We start from the raw sequence: 27,049 nt of genomic DNA on the forward strand, positions 1-27,049 counted from the left end.
AAGATCATCTAGTTTCAACCCCCTGCCATGGGCAGGGGCACCTCCCACTAGACCAGGCTGCTCAAAGCCCCATCCAGCCTGGCCTTGAACACTTCCAGGGATGGGGCATCCACAGCTTCCCTGGGCAACCTGTGCCAGTGTCTCACCACCCTCACAGGAAAGAATTTCTTCCTAATATCTAACCTAAATCTCCCCTCTTTCAGTTTAAAACCGTTACCCCTCATCCTATCACTACCCTCCCTGATAAAGAGTCCCTCCCCATCTTTTCTGTAGGCCCCTTTAGGTACTGGCAGGCTGCTATAAGGTTTCCCTGGAGCCTTGCCTTCTCCAGGCTGAACAACCCCAACTCTCTCAGCCTGTCTTCACAGGAGAGGTGCTCCAGCCCTCTGATCATCTTTGTGACCCTCCTCTGGACCCGTTCCAACAGGTCCGTGTCCTTCCTATGTTGGGGGCCCCGGAGCTGGACTCAGTACTCCAGGTGGGGTCTCACGAGAGTGGAGTAGAGGGGCAGAATCACCTCCCTTGACCTGCTGGCCATGCTTCTTTTGATACAGCCCAGGATGCAAAACCCCAAACTATTCTCGCTTGAGGGGTCTGGAGGGATGTTTTTATACTGTAAAACGTCTTGTTTCTCAGGTCTTTGTGATTTGCTGCTTTTCCCAATTCAGTTCACTACTTAATGAGGAGTGTACCATTTTTTCTGTCAGTAAAGCAGGTTATAGGATGTTCAGTATTGCATGGTATAGGTACCATACAATGTCAAAGTTTTCCCCTAATAATAAAGCATGCTCAACTGTAAACATCCTACTTGCTGACAAGCTTTTTTGATTGAGCTGATATTCAGCATGATTTGAATGAATCCAAAGTGTAAGTTTTGCACAAGACACACTGTTTTCTAATCTCCTAGTCGTTTTTATCTATGCTCTCCCTCACCTTGTCACTGTTTTCATGCTTAGATTAGAAGGTACATTTTTTAATGGTATAGTGGATGGTGTTTTCAGAGCTCCTCAGGCTCTACCATTTATGCATTAAGGCTTTAGAGAATGGTCTTTGGCCAGCGTTTTGCAGATGGTCAGACAATTATCTTATTCTGGTTTTGGATCTCAGGACAGAGAGTACAACTTAGATCACACTGGACAACAAATTAAACATTCCCTTTCATTTGCCCTCTTCTGTATCAACAAGCATAATACCAATGCAAAGATAAGATTACATCAGCGGTGTTCTTCACCGCTTATAAATGTAGGGTTAAATATTACACTTACTAGCCTTACTCCAATAATGCTTGGTGCAAGAAGACTAAAATCAAGTTTTTGTAGCAGACCTGTAAATATGGAATTTTTCCCAGCTTTCTTGTCCTGGAGATTCTCTACAGTTTCTCCCCCTCAAATCTACCTGTTGCCACTGCAACTGTTGGAGAATGCTACTTTAACATAAGCTAAAAGAAACACTTTTTCTATTTCTTCTGTTGCATCATTACATTACAGGACCCATCAGCACAGGAAGTTGTGAAAGCCAGAAGCATAAATGTGTTGAAAAGAGATTGCACGCATTTTGGGACAACAGGTTCATTCATGACCATTCAACCTAATGCAACTTCTGGCTCAGGAAGTCTGTACATCACTGATTACCAGAAGTTGAAAGGGTAGCTGGAGGAAGAATCATGGTACGCCTGACAGTAGTTCTCTCAGCATCGAGCTCTGTCCTTTAGCAGAAAATGGATGCAGAATGAGAGGGAGTCTTGAGTCCGATTTGTTACAGCCGTTCTGTGCCCACTTGACGAGACATGCAAGTTTACAAAGAATACTGATAGGGAAGTTATTTTATATATTCAAGTAGGCATTAGGCTCATTTTAAATCATTAATAGTGGTGTGGGTATCACATCTATCGCATATCTAAGATAATGAAGGAATGCTTCAATAGGGAAATGGCACAGAGGGATTGAGGGGCAACACCACAATCTGGAAATGCTCTGGTTCAACACCATTAATCCATGTGCTTCTTCAACCAGTCGATGTATTTGGATACCCTTGTGTAAACCCCATAGCTACCTTTAACAGCACAGCCCTTTCCCCAACTGACAATCCCAGTCAGAAACCAAGTGTTCTTGTACTTTGTAGCGTGAGGTCCACCACTGTCTCCCTTACAGGAGTCTTTAACGCCAGTCAGGTCTCCCGCACAGAACATATTCTCTGTAATATTTAAATCGGTCTCCTTTTCACATTCTTGTGTCTTCACACGTGGCAAATCAACTCTCATCAGAACAGAAGAGGTGGCACCTCCATCTAGTAGGCGTCCCCATCCGCTCACTGTGGAGAACTTGATGGAGGACAGTTCATACACCGCAAACCGTTTTTCAGGCAAACATATTGGCACCACGTAATCGGTGAGATTCACAGGTGTTTCCAGGCTCAGGAGGGCAATATCGTTATTGACTTGTCCATTTGTGTATCCTTCATGAACGATTATCCTGGCAACTCTACTTTCTTGCTCAGTTTTCTCATCATAATTTATTGCGTGTTCACCTGGAAAAGTTATTAATCACAGGTCATGTCAGGCAGCTCCTTGATTCCTCAGAAGTTTGTGGAGATAAGAGGGTTTCTAGTCTGACAGTTCTTAAGGACAATTCCCTTATTTTACCAAAGCCTGCACTTTTTGTCTTTTATTCTGGTTTGTCAGAATGAGAAGTTGGCACCACAACTACAGCTCAATAACATGAGGAGGGGAAGATACATACCCAGTCTCACCAGAAGCTGTTTAGGATGAGTGTAGTCCAAACAGTGAGCTGCAGTGACCACCCACTCTGGGGAAAGCAGGGTCCCGCCGCACTTCTCTTTCTGATCCTGTATTATAAGGGCCTGCCAACATCAAACAAATGTCTTTATGTCTTTACGTCTTACATCAAATGTGCACTTGACCTGAATCTCAGTAGTCAGGTTTTATACTGCTTCTGTGTCTCACTGCTGCAACTGTGTTTGAGAATATTGGAGAATACTGGTGTCTGGAGAATTTAGGAGGGGAAGTTGACAGTGACATTTTCCTCATCTTGTGGTATGGGCCTTGCCTATTATGGCCAAGAGCTTATCCCTCCAAGCTGCAGCCAAAATTCTTGCTGGTAGTAAGATTAAGGATGAAGGGGTAGGAGCTAGAGGAGGTTGTATTACGGCTCCACTCCTACGAAAGCAGGCACTCCAGAAGAAGGCTAAGATGCAGGATTGAAACAGGTGGGTCTGCTGGCTATGAGTGAACAGGGAATTTGGTTATCCAGACCTGGCACTTTTTATGGATTTTTAACAGAACAGATGTCAAACAATGAATTTAAAATAGTGGTTTCATAAGGAAAACAAAAAAAAAAAGGCAATGGAAGATTTCTGAAGACTCACTTGCCATGGACATTCACCTGGAGGACAAATTAAACCACCTACTATTCTCCCCTGTGCAGTTGTATTTTTTTTGGCCAGCACTGGTATTCTTCCACATGGGTATTTCACTGGAAAAACAAACAAACAAACAAACAAACAAACAAACAAAAACAAACAAAGGGCAACAAGTGTGATTTTATTGCACTGAAGTCACAGGAAAATGTGCAAGGTCTTCAGTGAAGTTCTGTGAGCTGAAAAACTGGTTCCTAGTCAGGGAGCATGGGTTCTCAAAAGTAATTTAAAGCAGCTCAGCAGATAGGTAGTCTTTTTGTTTGGAAACAGCCAGAAATGCTTTTACAAATGGAGTGCAGGCCCATTCGGTATCATTGATGTATATTGACCCACCACAGGAGCTTGCAAACAATATACCGGCTTAAGTTATATGTCAATACAGTAAAGTAGGCTGCAGGCTGGAGAGCAGAATTGACTCCGTCAAGCTTTGTAGTCTACATATTTTCAGCAACCCTGCTGACTTTAACTCAGTTGTACTAAGTGCACAGCATCCACGGCATGGTGAGACACAGGCTCAAGTGTGGGACGTGCAGCTTGCTATCCCTTGTTTGGGTGGACCCAAAGATCTCCTAAGAGCAGACACTATGTCTTCTGGTGTGGCTCCTGGCAGGCTGAGCCTAGTTTGCTCGGGTCCGGAGCATCCTTGATTCTTCTGGACTGCACACCTCAGTCTAAGGCCCATTTTTAGCCTGAGCAAGCACATGAAGGTTGGCCATAAGAGAATCAAATCTCGATGACTGAACCTGCGACTGAGCTGCAGTGCAAAGGAAGCCTTGGTGTTTTCAGTACATCCTTCAACGAACAGAGTTTTCCTTTCAAGAAGAAGAAGGTCTATCTTTGGGGGTTTTTGTGTGCTGTGCGGCTGTGTTGTAACTGAGCACACCATCCCTTACATCCAGCAGTCACTCTGCCATAACACAGTGAGAACAAGTGCTTTCCCTCTTTTAATTTGGGAGCCAGGGCCCTATGGTCTATGCTGAGATGAATCCGACGTCCCCAGGGACCTGTAATAGACTGAACGTGCTGATTACTTCGCCTGATGCAAAGAGAGCATCAGGCTTTTACAGGAACAAGCAAGGTATGGACTGGCTCTTTGGTGGCAGGTGGTGGAAGGTCAGCATAGACCTAACACAAACCCATATCCTCTAATGCAAGTTTGGGCATTTGAAAGGGACATTGTGAGAGATGACAGAAGGACAGTGAAGGCACTGGCAGTTACACAGTTTTGTCTCCTTGCAACACACGGACAGTGCTAGGGGTATTTTTGTCCCCAAGAAGCAAGCAGTGACAAATACATCTTCCTCTCGCAGGGGAAGACATGCTGAAAAGCCCGTGGGGAATATCAAATTCCTTGTTGTCAACTTTTAACAAAAGCAGCTTCCCCATCACGTGATATTGCAGAATCTGCTAATAAGGGATAAGCACGTTACTAGACATTGTTTCCTAATGAAATTGCTGCTGTTGTGAGCGAGGTTGTCATTATCAGTTCTCTGCATGAGTGCTCCACTGAGGTGTGTGCAGGGGGGCATTGCCCCTCAGAATTACTTCGCGTGCTCCCTGCAGTTCCGTCCATTATTTTCACATCCCCAGGCGTCTCTTTTTCCCCTCTAATAGAATAATTGAAGTAGGCATCTGCAGCAGAGTCAGGTGCCTGCTTGTGTACTGGAAAAATAATTAACTTGTGCTATCCTAGTCCCAGTTGAAATTTACCTTGTTAGATGAGTAAGAGAAATATCTAGCCGTAGTGTCTAGAGGGATACAAAAAGTGTATTGGTTCTACCACATAGAAAAAAAAAAAAGGGAAAAAAGAAAAATAACTGATTTTCTCTGGTTTTAATAGGCCTCTTCCTCTCTTGACTCCTGTGCTGAAGTAAATATGGTAATAAAATCTGTTCTTATAAATTCAGATTGGAGATCCAACAGTAAAACAGCGCTGCCCCAAAAATATTTCCCCCAAATATTTTACCTCTGGGACCAGGAAGGAGGGGTCCAAAAGGCTCCCTGCTTGCTGTGCACGCTTCCCCGACTGCTTTTCTGGAGTGTATAACTTCCAAACCTACTGCTCTGGACGCTGCCCTTGCAGAAGAGGTGGGGAGCTGGCGGGTCAGGGTTATACCTCGCACCTCCTGATGGTGAACATGTTGAAAACTTTTCTTCCAGAGCTGGCTTAGACTTAGCGTTGGGCTAGTAGCATCTTACCTTGGGGAATGCAGGACACGCCATCACTCGCTAAAGCGTAATCGTCCGCACAGAAGCACACTCGTTTTTCAGACAGCTCGTCAGTACAGTACTGTTCACAGCCACCGTTGTCGTAAATGCACTTCAGTTTGTCGGCCATCGCTAAAGTCAGAGAAAGAGTGTTTAGGTTTCCACGTGTGGATTTTGCTGCTTAACATGAATCAACTGCAGCTTGAAATGTTGACAGGGGAGCAAGGCAGCAGAGCAGATTTCTGTGATTTATGTACAGCGACTGCATGAAAAACACCTCCCATTTGGCAAAAGCGAGGCAGAGCTGGGTCTCCAGGGATTAGGGAGGAAAAGTCTATGCCTAAGAAACATACACCTAAAATTAAATCAGTCTGCGTTTACACAATATCTGAGCTGTCTGGAGGTGTTGCAATTGTGTGGTGACCATCCTGATGTACGACTGAAAAATTATAACTATTTTGTGTTTTGCCATTTGGCAGAAGGATGCTCTGGGATGACCGCTGAGACTGCCCCGTTAGAATTAATGAGTGCCTTGTCCTCGTTTGGGCTCAGCGTGTTCTGCGGGTGTAAGCGTAACAGTCGGTGTGCAGTGCCCGCTGAAATCAATGGAAAGACTTCATTAACCACTGGATCTGTCCCCTCGGGCTTTTTATGATGCATACGCAGCATAGTTCTTATCCACATACTGCACCGAGCTTCTAAGGCAAAGTAACTTCAGCACTTGGGTAAGAAAAAAAAATCCTCCTTTTCTCTCAGACGGTGCACAAAAGGCAGTTGGTGTTTTTTTCCAAAGTCATCACAGGGTAATAATTATCTTTCTGCCTTGCAGTGCCTGTCTGCCAGCTGGTTGGATCCATCACGCAACACCGCAGGCAGTGTGGACAGTAGCTGTCACGGCTAGAATGATGCAGAATGATAACGATTGCTACCATTTATCTCAATGCCTTGCATTTGAGTTAATAATGGCGTTTTTATTTTGCTAAGCTGTGCCAGAGCTGACCTTTTTCACAGCTTTTGCCCTCATATTCGGCAGGACAGCGGCAAACGTAATCCTGAAACTGGTCATCACAACTCCCGCCGTTCTGACAGGGGTTGGAGTCACACTGGTTCGGGTCTGTGGAAACATTCAGTGTCAGTCTGGCTCACGTGAAGAGCTGCAGCAGCGGGAGCATTTTCACAGCTGCTGCAACGTCCCGAACGATCGTACCGGAATAGATGTGCCAGAACTCTTTCTGGAAGAAAAAGACGTGAGATTTTAATTAAAGAAAAATTAACTTAGGTTAAGTCCTACAGTCCTTGTAGCACAGGATGGGTTACAGACAGCCACAGTGATGCCCTTTTTGCCTTTATAATTTATGACAGTTGATATCCATAAAATATTCTACATTATTTTCTACATTATTTTTATATACCGATAGAGAAGGGCACTGTGTAATACACACGCATAGGTTATTCATCAACAACCTCTGTATAGTTGAGGTGGGATTGACTGAAACAGACGTTGCGCAATACAATAATTTAATTTATTGTCAGGCTAGGAATTACTGGCGGGGGCTGGGAAGACAACTTAGAGAGCATTCACTTTCCCAGCATCGCCCAGACTGATCCTGCCTGGGGCGGCCCGTACAGAATGCCCTCCTGCAACTCACTGCTGCTGCCTGTCCCCCTACAGGTATAAGAGAAAGATACAAACAGCAGGGCACAAAGTGGTTTTTTTTGCTCTCGCAGTTTAAAGCATCAAAGCCCACCCTTGAGCAGGGGGAGTCCATCTGACAGTGAGCGCTCACCCAGCCCCGCGTTACTTACCGTCCTTTCATCATCGCGGTAAATCTCTCGTGCTTCCTCAAAGGAACACTTTTCCTCCATGCATTCTCGCTCTAGTGACCCCAGCTTTATCTCTTCGAAGAAGCTGTTGGCTCGTCTTTTCCTTTGCAAAATGCTGCTTGCCTCCTCCTGCTTTAGAAAGACTGAAAAACAGTGGCATGTTCTGTCTGTCGCACAGCTGCGCTCTCCACACAGAGAGGACAGGGGCGCAATTTCCCCTGAAAGCTTTTCTGCTTCCCAGGCTTTTTCTGAGACACTTCAGAAAAGAAATGTGAAAGAGCCTCCTTCCTCTGGCCTGCCTCCCAGGTAAAGTGGCAGCACGTGATTAGAGAGCCCAGAGCTTAAGAGAAGATGGCATGTTACAGCCATGCCTATAGGTCAGCCACTCCTAAGGTACCATCGCATGTCATACAGTAGGTCTCAACATGCACAGCAGAGTTTCTTTCACTTCTAGCAGGTGAAAAGCATGTGTTGCTTTATCTAGCACTGATGTACGTGGTGACACCTGATTTTCTTGTACTGGCTACAGTAAGTTATTCGGTGATAGGTGGACCACAGTCACCCCTTCACCTACAGTCACACCTTATCTCACACCCCTTCACTCTTTGGGCCTGCAGAAAGGACTTACCCCACCACTAGTAGACCACAATTTAAAAACCGTTGCTTTAGTATATTTCTCTTTAGTTTTCTTCCGTAAAAAAGGCTATGGTAAGGTACATGGGAAGGCTGGAAGATGCTGTTTGCATTTCCTAGTGGAGCCTGAGGGTGGCTCCTCCTAGCTGCTGCCAGCACCATAGGCCACAGCCATGGAGGAGGGCTTCTCCCTGTGCACCTCTGCTTTGGAAAGACACTGGGTACACAGGTTCAGTAGCAGACATGCTCAGAGCAGTGAGCAGTGCTCACATCGTAGAGTTACACCAACTTCCTGCTGGCAGAAGTGTGTGCTGAAAGAGGCGGATGCCATTGTCACCACCCTGACTGGCTCCTCTGCTTCAGGGTACGCGCACATCACAGAACTGTGCCCTCCTGCTATAGTCCAGGATAATGGACAAAGAGGTCCCAGTGCTGTGGTGTGCTTTCGCTCTATGTACTACACAGAACAAGTCTTCAAACGATTAATTTTGCATTTTATTTTTTTTTCCTCCATGTCAGTAGGGGATTCTGGAGCTTCATGACAACAATTTACATTTCAGTGCTTTTACCTATTTCACATGGGATTGTGGGTGGATTTGGGAATTAAGGCTGATGTATATCGCTTGCCTTTCTGCCAGGTCATTCTCCACTACGTGACCCCTGAGAGAGCGGGAGTTACCTCCTACCTGCTGGAAGGGCCCCAACGTGGTCACCGAATGATGAGACTCGTGTGTCCTCACCCACATGCACACAAACAGGAATCCTGAGAGGGTTTATTCCAGTCTGGTGAGGTGCCTCTCAACTTTTGTGTTTAGTTGGAACGTTTGCTGTGTTACATGCAAATTGGTAATTTTCCCTGTATTTCAAAGTTACTTGAAGGAATAAAACACTGTGTGGCGTGCATTGAATTTACCCCAGGGTGCTTCATAAACATTTGCCCATTGTAGGAATTTCAGCTGGGTCTTTCTGCTGTCATTTCAAAGTCAAGCTGTATGCATTTAATGTGGCTTTCTTTAAAGGCTTTTAATTAACCTTACACTGCACATACATGACATGTATTTGTGCACAAGCACAGCCTCTGACAGAGAAGCGTGCCTGGGCGTGTGGCTGGGGACATCCTCCCACTTTTATTTCGGTGTTCTCCACTTATTTACATTGGAACGCTTTCGACTTTGCTACCTATTTTTCCAGCTTTGTACACGACAATGCAGGAGACCCCAGTCAATGTCTAACTGGGAATCTGAAAGCACTGGGGTTGCTTTATTAATTTGGGAGCTGATTTTCAGACACGTACTGGAGTCACCAAAGAGCTACCACCTCACTGCCTTCTACTGCTGCCGGAACAGGGTGGATCCTCACCTCTTTAATTTCTCATCAGCTGCATGAAAGACTATTGAGTCTTTGCTTTGAAAAATACCACGCTTCAATATGAAATAACAATAAATCCAGGTTCCTTTTTTTTCATGTAGTGGGCAGGCAGCTGATGGTGTGCCTGCTCTCTGTGCAGCACGATAATAGATCCATTTAGCAGTTGAGAGGTGCTTTTTCTTGGTTGTCAAAATAAGCCTGTGGATGCCATCACTGAAAGCAAACAAGAGCCTTACAATAACTCACAGGCACAACCAGAGGCAGGGCAAACATGCAACAGTGCTCAAAACTTGCAAAGAGAATTACATCTGAGTAACAGGAGAGAGGTCCATTGCCAGGAAACATAATTACAGCCTTATCCTACGACCTACCTGCGTCCAGAGAAAGAGGAATCAGTAGCAGAAAGCAGAGGAACAAAGCCACGCACTGCCTGGAAACCATGATGAACCCCGCGAGCCAGCGTCCCGGTGGCGTATTGACATTTCAGCAGGGACTGTTTGGCCAAAGAGCTCGGCTCCAAATGCTTGGAGCCAGAGGAGGGGCCGGCGAGTCATGGAAACAGAGAAAGATCCATGGCAGCCCGGCGAGCGGAGCAGAAGGGCACACGCAAATCCTGCAATGTGCCCTTTTCACCCAAGCAGGGAGCTTGGGTTTGAAGCGCGCTCTCCTGATCTGTGCAAAGGCTGCACTGATTACAGAGGCTGCTACCCTGGGCCTTCATTTTCCATCTAACACGCCTTTTTCATGGGAAACATAAATGCCGGGAGCCTGCACCCATACAACTGGCACTAACTAACATAGCTGCGAGCGCAGAGAGCAGCGACGTGATATTCATCTCGAATCAGCAGTCGAGATACGGCCTTTCAGTGCTGTGGAGTATGGTCGAACTGCTGACATCTGTCTTCTCCCATTTCTCCGTCACCAGCTGGAACTCTGCACTTCTGAATTTGCTTGGAGACACTAATTAACCAGCAAGAAACACCCTGCACTGTTTTCCTCTGCCTTTTATTGCAAGAACCATGTGGCCTGCACAAATTGTACCAGCTGGAAGAGGCGCTGAGCTGGTCCACGTTATATTTCATTAGCGACAACAGAGGTTTGAGGGGCTAATCTGCAGACAACGTTTTATCTGGAACACAAGCAGCCCTCTGATTTAACGGAAATCAATTGATGGCAACAGACTAGAGAGCCGACAACATTCTTGGGGAAATATTTGCTTAAGATAGCAGCGAGGTAAAGAGCATGTTTGCCTATGAGCAATGAAGAGTTGCCTGAGGGCTGGAGTATTTTCCAGGCCGTTCTCCCCTTCCTGCCTGGAAAGGAAGGAGGGTCAGCTCTGCATCTGGACGCTACTGCAAAGAAGAGCAACAGCTGGATTTTTGCTTTGCTGCCAAGGCTCAGCGCAGCTCCCTGCAGAGGTCGTTCTTCGTATGCGGTACTGTTATTTAGTGGCGGTGCACACAACTGGATGTCCTGCTTTGAAACCGTGCTTTCCCAAGAGGGAACATCCAGGCACTTCGCTGGATCACAGCCTGGCTCATTCCCAGCAGCCCGGTTCCTGGGACGGTCAGGGCCGGGTGGCAGGTCCTGTCCCTGGGCAGAAGAAGGAAGCCAGTTGCTGGAATACAAACAGCTACAACAGCCCCACGCTGTCCCCATCTCTGCTTTTTGGGAAACCTCTCCACCCCTCAGAGCCTACCAACCTGATCTTCATTCCTTGTTCGCTTGCCTGAGTTGAAAATAGCAAGGGCACGTTCAACTTCACAAGACCAAAGCTAAGCTTGTTGGAGCTGCTTGAAAATGTCTCTCATTCTCTCATCTTCGTGGGGAAAGAGCTATTGTCTATTTGGATGAGTGACACAGATGGGAGCACAAGGCTCTGCCTCCCACACCTGAGGCCAGCTGGGGTCTGCACCTATCGCCCCCCCTGCCCCACTTCCTTAGGCCGGGTGTCTCCCTGCCAGCGAGGGTTGGGTGGCCACCACTCCACAGCAGCATCACAGCACCTCGGCACCATGGCACCCCTTGGCTTTCTCATCTCGTTTGCAGATCCTGTACACCCTTGAGGACTGATGCAGTATTTTCCTTCTCTTTCTTTCTTTCTTTCTTCCTTCCTTCCTCTGTTAGCATTCCTTAAGCATGAAAGATTTTGCTTTTGTTGCGTGGGAATACAGGCAGACGCTCAGTTATTATTTTTAGAGCCCAGGGAGAAGCCCAAGTGATGGGAACAACAGTCAGTTCATACGGGGACAGTCCTTCTTCCAAGAAAAATTCATGCCAGTAGGTTTCACCAGAGATAACAGGGATGATCATGCCCATGAGGAGGGTCAGTGGGGATTCATGAGTCCCAGGACTTCACTACAGCTCTTTGCTCATAAACGTCATATTCACAGATCTTGTCTCAAAGCTTTTTCCTACTAACTTCAGCCAGGACAGTTGCTCAGTTCAAGAGCTGTTTTTAAAGAAGAACTCCCCTTCATTATTGCCTTCGACCCCAGCCAGAGGAGCAAACGCCGGTTCATTAGCTTTTCTTCCCCAGAAGATCCCTAAGTCTTACTTCGTTTTTCTTCTTGTGTGGTCTTGCTGCAGTTCATGAGAACTGCCCTGGTATTCTGCTCTATAAACCTCCTTGCCAGTGCAGGCTTCAGCCTTGGCTTATGTTTGCTGAGCAATTCCAAGAGAAATAATCCGTTGTTCAATCAAAAGTAAATATATATAAATGCAAACACACACCCCTGCTGCTCATGGGTGCTACTAGAATCAGTCTGGGGACAGCTGTTCAGAAAATATGATTTAGGGTGTTTTTTAGTGTATGCTTTGGATGTGCCAAAGTTGCTTTATTTAAAAAAAAAAAAGTTAAAAAACTAAACATGAAAAATGTTAACAATGTGAAATACAAAAATCTAAAGCAGAAACATTAGCCTTGAAGACATGATGAACTGATGTCTCAGAACATACCGTTCTTCATTTTTGTTTTGTTTCCTACTGACATTTTTCAAAGAAAAACTCTTACAATTTTCCTATTTTTAGTTTCATATTTTGGGTTGAAGAGATGGGTATGGAAGCTATTGGGAACTGTGCAACTTGATCTAATGCAGCAGGTCACTGGTCATTTGAACATGAGTTTTCTGCTCAGCAAAAATTTGAAAAAAATAAATCAATGATTTCTATTTCAAAGAGGCTGTAAGAGTTCATTTGAGCCAGCTGACAAAGGTGCGTCTAGGTAAGGAAGGTTTAGGAACAAGCTGCCTCATGAATTTATGGAAAATTAAATTTAAATCTCCAATAATAACAACTTGCCATAATTCATTTAGATTAATTAAAAGCAAGCCAAGCCTGTGATAAAGTTAATAATTTCCTGTTTCTGTTGTGCTAATCTATAAATATACGAATATCATGCTGCTTAGCTTTAAAACAAATGATTTGGGTTTTAGACCTCAAAAGAGAACTATTTCTTTCCAGGATAAAATTCTTGCCTGCTTGACTGTGTTCTGTATCCCCATACAGTAATTATTTTCATAAAGAGGAAGTAGAAGATGGGGAGATAATATTTGCAGTAATTTTTTTTGTGAGCAGCTCTGAATAAAAGTGCTTAACATTTCATTTTATTTTTTTAATCTTGATGTGGGTTATTTCTTTATCTTCTTTTGCTGCCTGAGGAGAAGGATATCTGGAGATACCTAAATAATAAAGGAAGCAAGGGATGTAGAAAAGGCAGCGCAAAATAAAATTCCAATAAAGCGTGCCCCAAAGTTTGTCTGTTTAATGCCATTTATCTCAATTGGTAACGAGAGATATTAATTCTATTACAAACCTTCCCTTGACTGTGTCCCCAGACCACCACAGCTGCAACAGCACCACTGGTAAATCCATAGTATTTTACATGCAGCTGGGCACCTTGCTGGCTGGTCAATTGGTGTGGAATGAATAAATATAAAAATCTGAAAGGTGATTGATCAACTCACTTCAATTGAATTGTCAAAGATAGCATTTCAGCACCAAACTAGCTAATCTCAGCAAAAACCTTTCAGATGAAAAATGCAGAACTTGATCCTTGATTTTCTACCACCATCTTTAGGCTGCTGCTGGTACAGGCGGCGGTGGGCACAGAGGTACTTGGGAGAGGTGCAAAGATGCCCAGCAAGTATATTTTAGGACACCATCTCTTCTTGTCTTACTGCTATAGGAACTTAATGTTGTGGGCGATTTCGGCCTGTCCTCGCAGGGTCAGAGCTGCGGAGGAGCTGGCACAGCTCCTCATGGTTTACCGTTGTCCCGTCTGCAACTCGGACTCTCCTTGTGAAGGGCTGAGGGGCTCATCTTCTTGCTGCACTGCTAGGTTGGGTGAGGAAACGTTGCCACTCTGTCTTGGGGCCTGCTTTTTGTTTCTCTCGAGGCTTTGTCTAGACATAACGTTGCCCCCAGACCTTTCCAAGAAAAGGCTTGAGCTTGGGGTGAGGACACTTCACTGTGAACACCCTTTGGACCAAGCGAAATGGTTGGAACCCATTGACAGGGGCTGTGTATTTGTTTATGTATGACAAGGTATTTTGAGCTAACCACGTACAACAGTGCATGAGCAGCCAGTGGAGGGAATGGATGCCAAAACAGCCATACCAGCCCTACCCACGCTCCAGCAGAGCCCTCCAGTGCTTCACCGTCCTGGACAGCCTGTGCCCCTGCCCTGTTGCCTTTGGAGTTTCTCCCTGGCGGGAACCACGCTGACATTGCCAAGGCTGTGGCCACGGGAGCAAGCCAGGGCACCACTGCCCAGGGAAGGGAATGGTGCTTCTGTTCTGGGAGCTGATCTAACCAAAAACTGCCTGGGGAAGGGGGGCGATAACCGAGTTGCTCCCTGGAGCTGGAGGGAGCACAGGGGCAATGGTGCAGGACTTGGGGGAATGTGCTGCTGGACTGGTGGCAGCCCCACACAGCAGCTGCTGCTTTGGCATATGATATACAGCATTTTTTCAAGTCAAAACATCTTTGTGCCTTGTGCTCCTCACCCCACCAGCCCCATGTGCTCACCTCAAAAAAACAATCCATCCACTCCACGCTCTCCCTTCTGATCTCTGACTGACCATTGTGTTACAGCTGAACATACCAGCTTGACATGTCGCGGCTTGGAAATATGTGGAAAGAAATTAAAAAAAAAAGAGAAGAAATCCAGTACAATGTTGCTGGTGAGGGAGCCAGTATCCCTCTGCCTGAGCTCTGTCTCAGGAGCAGCTCCTGCTGTCTTTCAAGCAACACCAACTAAGGAGAACAGGTGCTTTGGTCCCCATAATGCTATTTGACCACACTATTGCACAGCCTCCTGCATAGAAAAGTGACAAGTTTCACAAGCCTTTACATTACTTCCCTGGATGTATTAACGGAAGAAGGGGAAATTTTATAAATAAATAGGACAAAATTTAAAGAGGGTTTCTGGAAGTCACCTGGAACAAAGTTAGTAGAGCACATCTAATACCTTTGCCAAAGGCCTTGGGTTGTCCTGCCGCAGCTGGCCTCACCCTGTCGGGGTGTTTGTAAGGGCAGGAGAAGCTATTTATCAAGTGCTTTGCTATTAAAGGTCAGAAAACTACATCGCCCTCTTAGAGTCTTTACACGGCCATTCATTTATTTCCAGCTGCTTAGGAATCTCCAAAAAAGTCTCATCTTTATCTTCCTTAACAGCTGTTAAAATAAACAGTAGTTATTGCTAATGTGGCCATCATAGCTTACATGTTACCTATTCATCTCCTTTCAAATGAAAGCCCAGAGAACCTATTTAAACATCTAAACATTTAGTTTTAATAATATGTTATCTAGAGACAGTTTACACCAAATCTTAAAGGACTACAGATTTTGGCTCTTCTATTCCTACATCCTAAGTTAAAGGGAGTTGAATTTGGGTAGCTCCCCCATACCAAGCTGCTCTGGCACTCACCCACACAAATCCAGGGAGGCAGACAATTCTGGTGACTCGTGTGGACACTCCAAACTCTACAGTGCAGTTCATAATAACCATCTAATGTATGATACAGAAGGGGAATGGGAGTCCCTGTCATTTTGAAAGAACTGATGTAAATGAGTTATGGTCCTTTGTTTTGCTCACTGACATCATCTGTGCAGAATGGAGAAAGGGTTTTGAATTCCAATTAGCAAACAGCCTCCAATTTTGAGCCAGTTATCTAGTGCTTGCAATAGGAAATAAACATCATTACAATTAAAAAAATAATCAATCATTATCAGGCTTTTATATAGAAAACTCTTTTACTTCCTAGGAAGGTAAATCTGGGCTGGAATTCTTTCATTCTTTTGCTGTAACAAGTATGATGTGGTTGTGCTTAGAAAGGCTGGACCTCCCTTTGCTCGGAACAGTAGGAATAGCTACGACAGAGGTAGCTGTTAGGACATCAAGAACAAGAGTAAACAAAAGCCATCAAACCCCAATAACAGCTTAGCTGGATTGTGTAATTGCACATGGCCACCAACTCAGCCCAAATCACTCCAGTTCAGTGTGAAATTCGCCTCCCACCATGGCATGATGGTCCTTAAAGCCATTAATCAGTGAACACGCAAACATGTTCCTCTTCAGATGCTGCAAGTGTCAATGCGGTTTCTTGTTTCTCACCCAGCTGCAGCCATTGCCAGACAGGGACTCCAACTTCTGCTAAGACCGCAGGATCAAGAGGAGTGTGCGCACAGGAGGAGGGGAATCACGGGATACACAGCTTTTTTAGGGACAACCCAACAGCAGTGTGCCGTCTTTCAAGAAAAGGGCGTGTGGGAGAAAGGGAATCAATCTCATTACCTGGCACTGTCTCTCACTTTTTATCCTCAGCCTGCAGACACGCTTGAACTCCCCAGTGCCAGGTAAGAGAGACAGGATCTCAAGGGTAAAACGGTGTTTTTCTGAGACGGTCCAGAATGAGTAGGCAAAGGATTTGAACACACGGACCCTGACAAGCAACAGCTAGATGGACCTGGTTTTCTGTTCCAAATCCTTCAGCCTATCTCTGTTTTTATATGATAGCCAGAAGAAGCTTTTAAGACTGAGACAAAATAAAACACAGAGCATGTCTATATAAAGGCATTCAGCAAGAAGCGCTGAAATTTATTCAAATTAATTACAATAGAGACCTCTGACTTTGAACTTCTAATTCACAACAGCAGTAAAAAAGGAAATGGTGAAATGGGTCGTATTAAAGTGCAATGATGTGGAGAAAACCATTGAAATAACACAAATGAGGCTGAGAAATGAAAGGACAGTCTCATCCCAGCAATGACAGCAATATATAAGTAAATTATGTTACAGATAATTTACAAAATAACTTACATAGATGAAGATAAGCTGAATCTCACGTTGCCTTTCCATTGTTAAATATCAGACTAAATATTCCCGGTCAGCACGGTATTATATGGGATAATTAAAAAAAGATCAGAGGATTTCTGCATTGGAAAAGATGCCTGAAGTAAAACCCTGATCAGCCTTTATATTGCAGTATTGCAAGAAACCTAAGTATTTATGAATTGTAAAGTGACACATTCAGCAGCATGAAGATTATAAATACATCTTTTACATTGATACATTATATCTACACACATATACATATCTACACACACATATATATACACACAAGCACATACATGCACATATATATGCACATAAATATAGGTGTGTGTATATATATATGTTTCAATTTGTCCTGACCGTGGTCAGCTGCATTTTGATTGCGTCTGGGGTAGGGATGCTTTTGCAACTAAGGAGTAAGATAATTCTTCAGAGTATTTGTCCTTTACGTTTCCTAAGCTGCAGCCTCTCAAAATCTAAAATTCTGGCATAAAGATAGACTTCAGGGCCCAGCCATCAGAGGGTCTGATGATTAACAGCAGTTCCCATTGCTTCTGAAAAATCGTGCTCTTAATGTCCACAATATTTTAAGTAATGGTACATGAATCAGTTAAAAACCTATTTTCGTATAAGTAAAAATATTTGAGATGGACAGGAACGAATACAATATTCCATACATGCACACAGTTCTAGACTGTTCATAAGGATAAGCTGCAAAGAACGTTTGACAAGGTGAAAATTTACAACATTGGCTTACAATATACCTTGAAAAATGGCAAGTTTAGCATTACCCCTTCCTTTAAAAAATTTTAAAATACTTTTCTGTAGAGAAGAGTCAGATTTATGCTAATAAAGGTCTTTTTCTCTCCCATGCTCCCCTTTCGTAGAAAAATTATGTCATCGTGGTTTTGTCTTTGAATAAATCTGCAACAAACACTACGGACTAAAAATATGTCTGGTTTCTAGCCCTGATAGGTTTGTCTGAAGGAAGGCTCTTGACCCATAGTGCAGCCACAGTCATCTCCCTTTGCCTGTAATTGCATGTTGATTGTGAGAGCTGAAGGTAACTATGCAATTACCGTTTATTTAGAAATCATTTAGTGAGTAAGAACATTTGTGTTTCATTGTGCACCTGCATAAGGAAAAAAAAGATACTACTAAATTGCCAAGGCTATGTAAACACAGTGATCTTGGTAAAGAATTTGGTTGCGAGGCCAAAATACCTCATAAAACAGCTGTTCCATTGCACACATCATTAAAAGGTCGGAAACAAGAAAATAACACTTTCTTTTGATGCTGCTGTGGTCAGTGAATTGGTCATGTCTGCACCCCAGTCTCTAGGGAGCAGAAGAATATCCTGAAGACCCAAGAGAAGAGAAAAGGCTGGACCAGACCTCCTTCCTGGTTGCTGTAAGAGTCCCGTTCACTGCACTGACGGAGGTACGTCCTTGGAGAAAGGGGATTTTTGGGAGGAGAAAATGTAAACTCGGATTTATTTTCTTCATACCTATCCTGTACAGTGATTGCTGTGTTATTAGCTTACAATAAGGATTTAGCACTGAACACATTTTGTTTGCTCACATTCAGATCCTGGCTGTTACAAAACGATACAGTTCTGGAGAAATCTGATTGTATATCAATGAGAAAATGTGTTTTATGCTAACAGCTCTGCAGCTTCAGGCTTCAGAGCAGAAGCCTCTGCAAGACTCTATTTCAAATCGTTTAACTTTTATTTACAACTTCACTTTCCACTGGGATCCTCTGGGAGAACCTGTGAAAATCACCAGTGAAAGTACTCGAAGCTGGCAACAGAGAACCGGTGGTTCTCTGTTTGAGTCCAACATCCAGAACTCTGCACAAAATGACAAACTCCAGATTTACCTTCCATGGAGGTGGGGTGAAAATGTAATGTTAGCCCTTAGTGTCCGAGAAGCTGGTGCTGCTGGCGTTGCAGCTCTCACTGCAACTTGATGATGTGCTCAAAGTGCTGGAGGCAGTGCCTGATTCTGGGAAAGAGGAAGGAAAGAAAAAACCCACAAGAAAACATGATACGGTGGTTGTTTTTCACAACTTACTTTCATAATAGGAATCTTCAGAAAGACAATCATATAATTTAAAATAAATATCCTACCGGAGCTGCTTAAAGATTGAGCTGATTTTGAATTGCCTATGAGCATCAGCAGATTGTTTGCTGGGATCCAACCTTCTCTACCAGTGCTCAGGTTCTTTACATACCTAAAAAAAATATAAACAATAAGAAGTCAGATGGCTTCATTTGATGCCTTTGAAAGTTTCGCCCTAAACATCTGCCTTCCAAACACAGTTCTGCGTATAAATATTTCCAAACACAGATCTGCGTACCAAAGTCCATCCTCCCCTTCACGAATCAGTTGAACTAGATCTCCACTTTTCACTGTAAATTCTTCAGAAACTCCTTTCTCATAATCAGTCACAACTGTATATTTACCAGGAGTCTAAATGCACACAGAGGAAAAACATAAACAAATTATTTCTATTGAGTAACTTAAGGTATGCTGCAGCTTTTGTTAGGAAGTTATAGTACTTTTCTTTCTTTCTCATGCACAGAAATGCTGAAGGCGGTGTAAATATACATACTGAGAGGTGGTAAAACTTTGCTGTTCCATTACATGCAAATTTAGTACATGAATTCTGACACCCTAAAAAAAACATTCAGTGAAATGTTTCCATTACAACAATTAATTCAAATCTCTCTAAAAAAAAAATAAATAAAATAAAAAAAGCTGGGAAACTAGCGACATGATGTACGTGTGGAAGCCTGTTGACATGGTAGCTGAGCAGGTCACTGCTTGACTGCCACACTATGGCGTAAGCAGTCACGGCCTCACTAGTCCGCAGGTACACAAAGGCACAGATGGACCTTCCCAAGGTCCAAACACAGGGCTGATTTAAGAGAAGGGGATATTTTCCATTCCCCTAGGAATTTTGCCCACCTGAGGATTTCAAGGCAGACACTTTCCTCCCGACAAGCTTCAAAAGCATTCCTATGTACTGCCACATGCAATATATCAGTAACGTTTGCTTAGCTCAATAGGAAAGCATTTCTGGTTACCAGCTTCATCTCGCCTCCTCCTCCTCCTCCTTCTTCCTCTGCATCCGATGAATTCAGCGGATCTTCAGCACTAGACCAGCCATCATTTTCTTCAGATGCATCAAGAGAATGAGATGCTTTAGCCCAACCTTGGGGAACAAACAGCCGACGGTTAATTTTGCAGCAGTGAGGCACTGACTGGGAGAAATGGTCTTCCCATTGAAAAGCTCTTAAGCGATCAACATAAACAGGACGAAAAGCGTACACAGGGAAGTTATTACAGCCACGGGGTGAAATTCACAGCTGGTAAAAGTTGGACCGTTTCCATCAGAGTAAGTGGAGTTGTGGCAACGCACATAGAGGGAAACAGATGGAAAGAATGCAAATTCCCAACTGAAAATGCTTTTTCTCCCTTATACAAAGATGAACAATGGATAGATACTCTTTTTCTTGGGAGGAGATAGAAGACAGGAACATGCACTCTATGGGAAGAGGATGAATACAGGGGGCTGTCACCCAAAGCAGCCTAACCAGCCTGCTGGAACAAGGGATGGATGCACATAACTTTGCTCAAACTGTTGAGCACTTAGAGTTGTCAAGAGATTCAACACAAGCTACAGGCGCTCTGTACTTCACCTGATGAGGCAGCTCATTATTTAAGGGTATTCAGGCACAAGGATTGCTTAATCATGCTGAATTATCTTGGTGTTAAGTCAATGCATCAAGCACCACAAGAACAATCTCCTGCCCGTCATTTATTGCCAAGTGTTCCCTTTCCTCTCTCAGGGTGAAGCATTTCATTTATTTACAAGGCTGAATCACATCCAGAGCACACAACAGCCTTTTCCAAATAAAACTACTGTAAGTTTTACTAGTGGGATTCTTTTCAGTGAGGTCAGCAGCTGCTAATAAATATGTCGAGCTTATAAAGAAGAAAAAGTCTTAATAAAAGACAAATAAATATTTGTAAGTAAGATTTTGGTTCAAGCCAAAGGGTAACAACAATGAAACTCAATGAATACAATGAAAGGAAGAACAAACCTTGCAACTTTTATGTAACTACTAAGTTGAGAAAGCACCAGCATTTTTGCTCTTCACTGCTTCCGAAGCTTTTGTCGCCTGACTGGTCATACCAGTGCATTAGGAAAAAACCTGAGCATCGTCATAGCAAACCCAGAGCAATCAAAGGATCACAGAAAGAAATCACACCCAGAGCACACCAGAGTGGGACTTTTACCTCGCCTGCGCTGCTGGATGGCCTGCACAAGGTTAGAAGTACTGGCCCATTTGGCCCTGTCCAGGGTTAAGAATGAACTTCCACCTGTCAAGAAACTGAGCGATAAATTCCCACTGTATTCCATGCAGATTTCCCTGGAAGCTCACATCTTAAAGTTGGCTCGTAGGACACAGATGAAAAACCCTTTCCGTTATTTCCAAGTTAAGAACAACGCAACAAAAGAAAACTTGGTTTCTCCTAACTGTTCCAAGCTCCCATTAGAAACAGAACCAACAAGTTGCACAAAAAAAAAAAAAAAAAAGGGAAAGTGAAATCACTGTAATTGTTCTGCCTGTAACATCACACTCACTGGCTTGCTCATCTGGAACATTTTGGGTAACAGGTCTTGTTTCTCAGCCTTTCTTTTCATATATAAGTCCGAATAAAAGCCCATCTCCTCCTGAGCTGGGAAGGGAATTTGTCACTGTAGTCATTTATATTAGCTAACTACAGGCACCAAAATTATGCACGAACATTCAACATGCATGTGTATATTCTGCACAGTGAGACTAAAACAAAGCTCCCTATGAAGGCAGAAAATGCCAAAAAATGGCAGACAGTCCTGAGAAAAGGCAAGGTTATGCAGAAATAAACTTAGATTTGATGATGCCAGGAAAACCAAGAATTCATTAACTGCTTCTCTTCAGAAACGGGCCCACAGGTTTCTTCACAGAGGTTGGATCTGTCTGCAAGATGTGATTCTGTCACCAATTCGTTTTCCTCGAGCTCACTGCAATGTAAGTGGGAGCAATGTAGCAGTGAAAGGAAACAAGTGGGGGCAATGCACTCTGCAACGGGGAGCCATGACCATCGCCTGGTGCAGCTTCATCCTGAAATGCCCGGGTCAACTGCCTGCTTATCTCTCTTTGAGTTGGGGAAGGAGAAGAGATTAAGTGTCAGAAAAGAGATCGGAAGTTGCAAGACAGAAAGGGGAGTTACTACATGTTTTAAATTCATTTACTTGTCTTAGTGGTTTCATAAAGGGAGACGCTTCTGGACAGGACAGCAAATCAGACAAGTCTGTTCCAAGGACCCAACAATTTCACTGTGAATTAGCAGTGATCAACGACACTCTACCCTGGAAAATTCCAGCATTGGTGGAAAATTGCCACAAAACACCCTTTGCTTTCTGATAGCATTTTTGGGCCCTCTGGATTTCCATGGTACCTGGAGATCTCAGAGTTTTGACTGCTACCTGCAGAAAATTAGCCTTGTAATTCCCATATCGCCACTTGTGGAGTTACTGCACTGGTCTGTCCTGGGATTACGTTGCCTGCTGCTCAAAGTGAATGGTGTTGCATAGTCTCCCCAGCACAGCAGCCGAACCAGCATTGTTTCCACAGGTGAGACAAAAACAAAGGCTGTGGAAACCTGGAGAGGAGGATGATGGTAGGGCTTGAAACAGCTTCATCTTTAGAATAATATTTTCTAAAAGAGATCACGTTGGAAAGACAGTCAGGAAGAGAGGGACTGCCTTCCTTGTACTCCCTAGTTAATTTGCCCCAGGGATTTGTACTCAAGCCTTCACCAACAGCCTCGCTGGTTAGAAAAGGGTCATTTAATTGAAATGCTTTTCTATTCTCTGCTTAGCTGTGGCTTGGGAGGACAGGAGGCAAACTGCTACAAGATGTTCAAGTTCAATCATCTGGGGTTCACAGGGTGGTAAAAATTGCATACTATCACCCTAAGGAAGATGCAACAGGACTGTGACTAAAGTAATAAACGCAGATCTAAAATGGAAATTCCACATGACAGTGATGATCCCCACTCTGACTAAAGTACTTGAGTTTTGGATTTATTTTTTTTTCCTTTTTTAAAAGTTAAACCCTCTTCACAAGGGGCACAGTGACAGGAGAATGCTAACTGGAGAACCATGTGTCTCATAGCAACTGGACACCCCTGTAAGTCCATTAAACACCCTGCTTCTGGTTATTTCTTCAGCAGAAGATCCCTTTCCCACTGCCCCCTTCTAAAAGACTAGTTAGCCATATGCTACTTTATTTGATGCCAAGGTAAAACTTCAACCAGTCATGCTATCAAAACCAGTATATACAGGAGCTGACAGACCCACTTGGAAAAACTCGGCTGATACCAATATTGCTGCACGCAACAGCACCATATCGGTATCCCCAGCGCTCTGATGTAACGTTTTACACAAAGGATGGGTGGATATTTGCGGAGTACAAGATGTGGTATCACTATACCTCTTAAACCAAAAGGAGTTGGGTCACTCACTACTTCATGTCGTTTAGCTTTTTTGTCAGGACTGGTAGGAGAAGCTGCAGGAGGATGAATAGGCAAAAAACACAGAAGAGAGATATTGAAGAACTGGAAAAGAGAGAATAGGTGGATTGCATGCTAAATACCTTTGAGTTTACACTGGAAAACAAGAGGATTTCTGTAATCGCTCTAATTTTAGTCGTCATTGGTCAATTACAGCAGGAGGAATTAATTATTTACATGTAATTATTTGAAGATAAATTGACAAATTTATTCTACAGTCATAGGTGAAAGTATATGTAAACTTTTCTAAATGAACTAGATATCAACTGAACACAATTGATTTCAATTTTAGACAAACATTACCAAATTAAGCAATCATGTTTGTATAAATCTAGTGCTACAGCAATACCTGGTCCTGTAAGAAGGATCATTGGCAATGTCTGGCTTTTAGCAGAAGACGACGGAGTTTCTGTCAAGGCAAGCATGGGATATTAGTGCTCACCTCATTAGCATTAGATACACAACCCTAGAGTCTCTCCAGAAAGAACTCAAAGGTAATCAGGTCTTAAAAAGGCATTTTGAAAAGATGCTTGGAAAAAAAAAATCATGCTTTTCAACAAGTGCCATCATCTTAATGCAATTCAGACTGTTCAGAGACAGCTGTTCAAAGCAAGAAGTGAATGTGCCAGTGAGATTACTTGGCAGAAGGAAGCAAGAAAGGTCCTATTGCCTGTTTTACCAAAAAAAAAAAACCAAACAAAAAGGTAATTTCTGGAAGCATAGGGAAATTGTCGTACCCATTCTGCTGTAGTCATCCTTCGGGAGTTCTGTTAGAAAGGATGCTAATATAGAAAAATACACTAGCAAAACCTTGATTCCTTTTTGCCAAGTAGAGGTGCATTTGGGGCAGATCCACTGAAGCCAGAAGCAGGCCAGGTGTCTGATCTGAAGACAACTTCCTTCCTCTAGATTTCTTACAAGAACAGGGCACTATAAACTCCTTCCTTGGCCTCGATAGTGAGACTGGAGGCATTGGAAACTGCACTCCTTCCCTTGCTTCTCCAAGAGCTCCACTTTTCACCGGTTGCATCCCCCCCCACACACACACTCTGAAGCCAGTTTCTCCTGGAATCTCCCTGTCAGTGACTCGGGAACCTAGCTTGAACTTAGGAGAACAAGCTAGTGCATACACTGAAAACCTGTTACACTACACATACATACAAAGTGATGCTTCAATTACAGCCTTAAACAGAAAACACTCTAGCTTTTTTTTTTTTAAAAAAAGAGTTACCTTTCTGACTTTTGAGGTTAGTAAAGCCCTGCAGCGTAAAGCGCTTTTTTGACAGTACAGAGCATTCTGAGGTAGAGCTAGTGTCATCTACAAAGGAAGAGAGAGACACAGAAGGAAAGGGGAGAAGGCCAGGAAAAGATTAAGGTGAAAAATCGTTTGCAGTCCTGCCAGGGAACCTGCACATTAGGATGAGAAAGGACAACCGAAAGTCCAGGTACAACAGCAGAGGCCAAGTGGCCAGTTGTTCTCACTATGCAGGGGCTTGTACTGACTCTGGTTCAGTAAATAATCTCCATGATGAGAACCAAAATTCAAGAGAAAAAAAAAAAAACAAAAAAAACCAAACCACAAACCAAAAATCAGGTCAACAGGTCAAAAAGTCAACAGGTAATGCCGAGAAATGTATCCAGAGCAAGAGAACCCTGAGAAGCTGGGCAGCTCTAAGAGAAGACCTACTGCAGACTCGGGCCTCATAGCACATAGTTCCCACCTCCTTTTGGCTACTCTTCATTCAAGGTGGCTTTGGGCCTGTCCAGACCACACAGTGCAATGCTACTCTGCTGGTGGATCTGCCCGTGCATCTGCAGTGCAGGCATGCTCTTCACAATTCAAGATACAACACATATGTGTAAACTCACCTTTGCCTTTCTCGGGATTCTTTGGTGCTACTGTGGTGCCATAACCTTCTAGACTTGTGAGATCAGCTTTTCTCTCTTCCATTTTTCTGGTGTTTCTGATGTGGTTCCGTGAAGGACTGTTTATTGGAAGGAAATTGAGATAATCAATCCATCTCCAGCAAATTTGAGTCTGAACAGGGGTGATGACCTTCAGTCATGGGCTGCCTTTTACATACAGATATATAGGCTGAAAACCATTTGTTAGCTACTTCCCAGATCATAGCTCCCAGGGCTGAAAAAGTCATTGGTGATTGTGCGTTTAAAGACCATGGGCACATACAAAGGAGAAAGGCTCCCCTAATTGACTGCAACCACATGTACTATGGCAGTGGGAGCGACTGAAAAGACAGTTCAGGACAACTTACTGTCACTGTCAGCTACAGGCACACGTTCTGTGCTGACAGTTTCCTCCTGAAGGTATAAGGAAAGAAAAAAAAAAAAGAAAAAGTAAGTAATAAACTCTGCCCCTCAGAAGCTCTTAACACAGGAACAGATGAGGGATGAACAAGGAACGCAGGCTGGATCTTGCAGCTGGATTCCCATCACATCTCTCATTGGGAACGGAATGGGGAAAGACATCCCACAAATACTATACATCTGGGAAGTTCTCCCTGAGTGATAAGTAGATGCATAAAACACGCAGGGCAGAGTGCTACTGATACGTATTTGAGCACACACCATGTGGGAATGACTGAAGGTACAAGCACACAGGCTTATGGGTATATACACATACGATGAAAGAAAAGAGTAACAGGTGATTAAAAAGAGGTGTCACAGAAGGGCAGAACAGCAGGTGGGAACAGAAGAATATACAGGCTGGTAGGATGAAGGACAAAAAATAGGAAGAGAAGAAGAGCTTGACTTAGAAGTTGTGACACCGGAGGAATCAACACATTGCTTAGTTAAAGAAAAAAAAAAAAAAAGGAAATCGGAGGAAAAGAACAAGAGACAGAGAAAAGACAGCGCCCTGAAAAAGACAAAAAAGGACAGTAACATGACATTGGAAAAGGAAGAAAAAAAAATCCAGGTGAAGGAAAAGAACAGAGAAGGAAGGAAAAGGCTGCTCCACATAACTCTCTTATCTGGAGTGTGAAGTATATAATTAGCTGTTCAGCAAACAGACCCATAACAACACCAGGATTTTGGCTGGTGCAGAAAATGCCTTTTCTGTGTTGTTCTCTATCAACTGACAAAGCCCATGCCACTGTCGCGCAATTTAACAGTTCTAGACGCGTATAAGCCCCAAGCTTTACAGCTTTATAGCAGGAAGAGACCTAAAAAACCCCACAAACATAAGGGCCAGTACTAAGGGATCAGAGTAACGAAGAACTGCAAACTAGATATATTAGTATATTTACAAGACAGCCAAGCTGATTTGACAACATACTTACTTACCTTGTACAAGATGATGATGGTAGAGGTAAACTCTGTGTGTGCTCTAGTGTCCTGTGCTGACTAGCTTCTGTAATGGAGGAAAGAAAAAGAACTATTAAAACTGATTTGTTTTTTGAGCTTTTTATTTCTACAGTCCTATACAGCGAAGATACACAGGGCAGGTTTTGAAGTTCAAAGACAAAAGCGATTAAAATGCGCTATATATATCCAAAATATTTTACCTCTGCATGCCTGCAGTTGACTTGTCAGCACTTTCCTTATTTCATTTACCCAAGTAGCTTTAACTTCAGGCGTTGGTGCCTACTCGAAAATA

General features: G+C 43.6%; 2 protein-coding genes across 14 annotated transcripts in view; both read right to left on the reverse strand.

Moving 5' to 3' along the window:
• Nucleotides 1-1,139: 1,139 nt before the first annotated feature.
• Nucleotides 1,140-18,808, reverse strand: F7 (coagulation factor VII). 2 transcript variants are annotated; one of them, XM_074561239.1, is made up of 8 exons: nt 18,686-18,808; nt 7,450-7,610; nt 6,851-6,875; nt 6,644-6,757; nt 5,635-5,775; nt 3,385-3,491; nt 2,739-2,859; nt 1,140-2,526 (listed from the first exon to the last, which is right to left on the reverse strand). In XM_074561239.1, exons 1-8 carry the CDS (start codon nt 18,690-18,692, stop codon nt 1,988-1,990), a joined length of 1,215 nt encoding a protein of 404 aa, XP_074417340.1. In that variant the 5' UTR covers nt 18,693-18,808; the 3' UTR covers nt 1,140-1,987. The 2 variants fall into 2 exon arrangements, with proteins under 2 accessions (XP_074417340.1, XP_074417331.1); XM_074561230.1 differs by lacking the exon at nt 18,686-18,808 and adding an exon at nt 9,840-15,716.
• Nucleotides 16,533-27,049, reverse strand: part of MCF2L (MCF.2 cell line derived transforming sequence like) — a 172,101-nt gene continuing 161,584 nt past the window's right edge. For 6 of the 12 annotated variants that reach the window (XM_074561122.1, XM_074561133.1, XM_074561182.1 and 3 more), the window contains 8 exons: nt 26,958-27,036; nt 26,737-26,803; nt 25,303-25,418; nt 23,355-23,429; nt 19,896-20,023; nt 19,166-19,278; nt 18,936-19,039; nt 16,533-18,810 (listed from right to left, as the gene is read on the reverse strand). In XM_074561122.1, the coding sequence (XP_074417223.1) occupies nt 18,716-18,810; nt 18,936-19,039; nt 19,166-19,278; nt 19,896-20,023; nt 23,355-23,429; nt 25,303-25,418; nt 26,737-26,803; nt 26,958-27,036 (777 nt within the window). In that variant the 3' untranslated portion in view covers nt 16,533-18,715. Of the gene's footprint in view, nt 18,811-18,935; nt 19,040-19,165; nt 19,279-19,895; nt 20,024-23,354; nt 23,430-23,782; nt 23,843-24,664; nt 24,752-25,302; nt 25,419-26,736; nt 26,804-26,957; nt 27,037-27,049 lie in introns of all 12 variants that reach the window. The other 6 variants (XM_074561158.1, XM_074561173.1, XM_074561206.1 and 3 more) reach the window with 5 other exon arrangements.

Source organism: Larus michahellis, chromosome 1 (genome assembly GCF_964199755.1).
Source record: "Larus michahellis chromosome 1, bLarMic1.1, whole genome shotgun sequence".
Lineage (NCBI taxonomy): Eukaryota > Metazoa > Chordata > Aves > Charadriiformes > Laridae > Larus > Larus michahellis.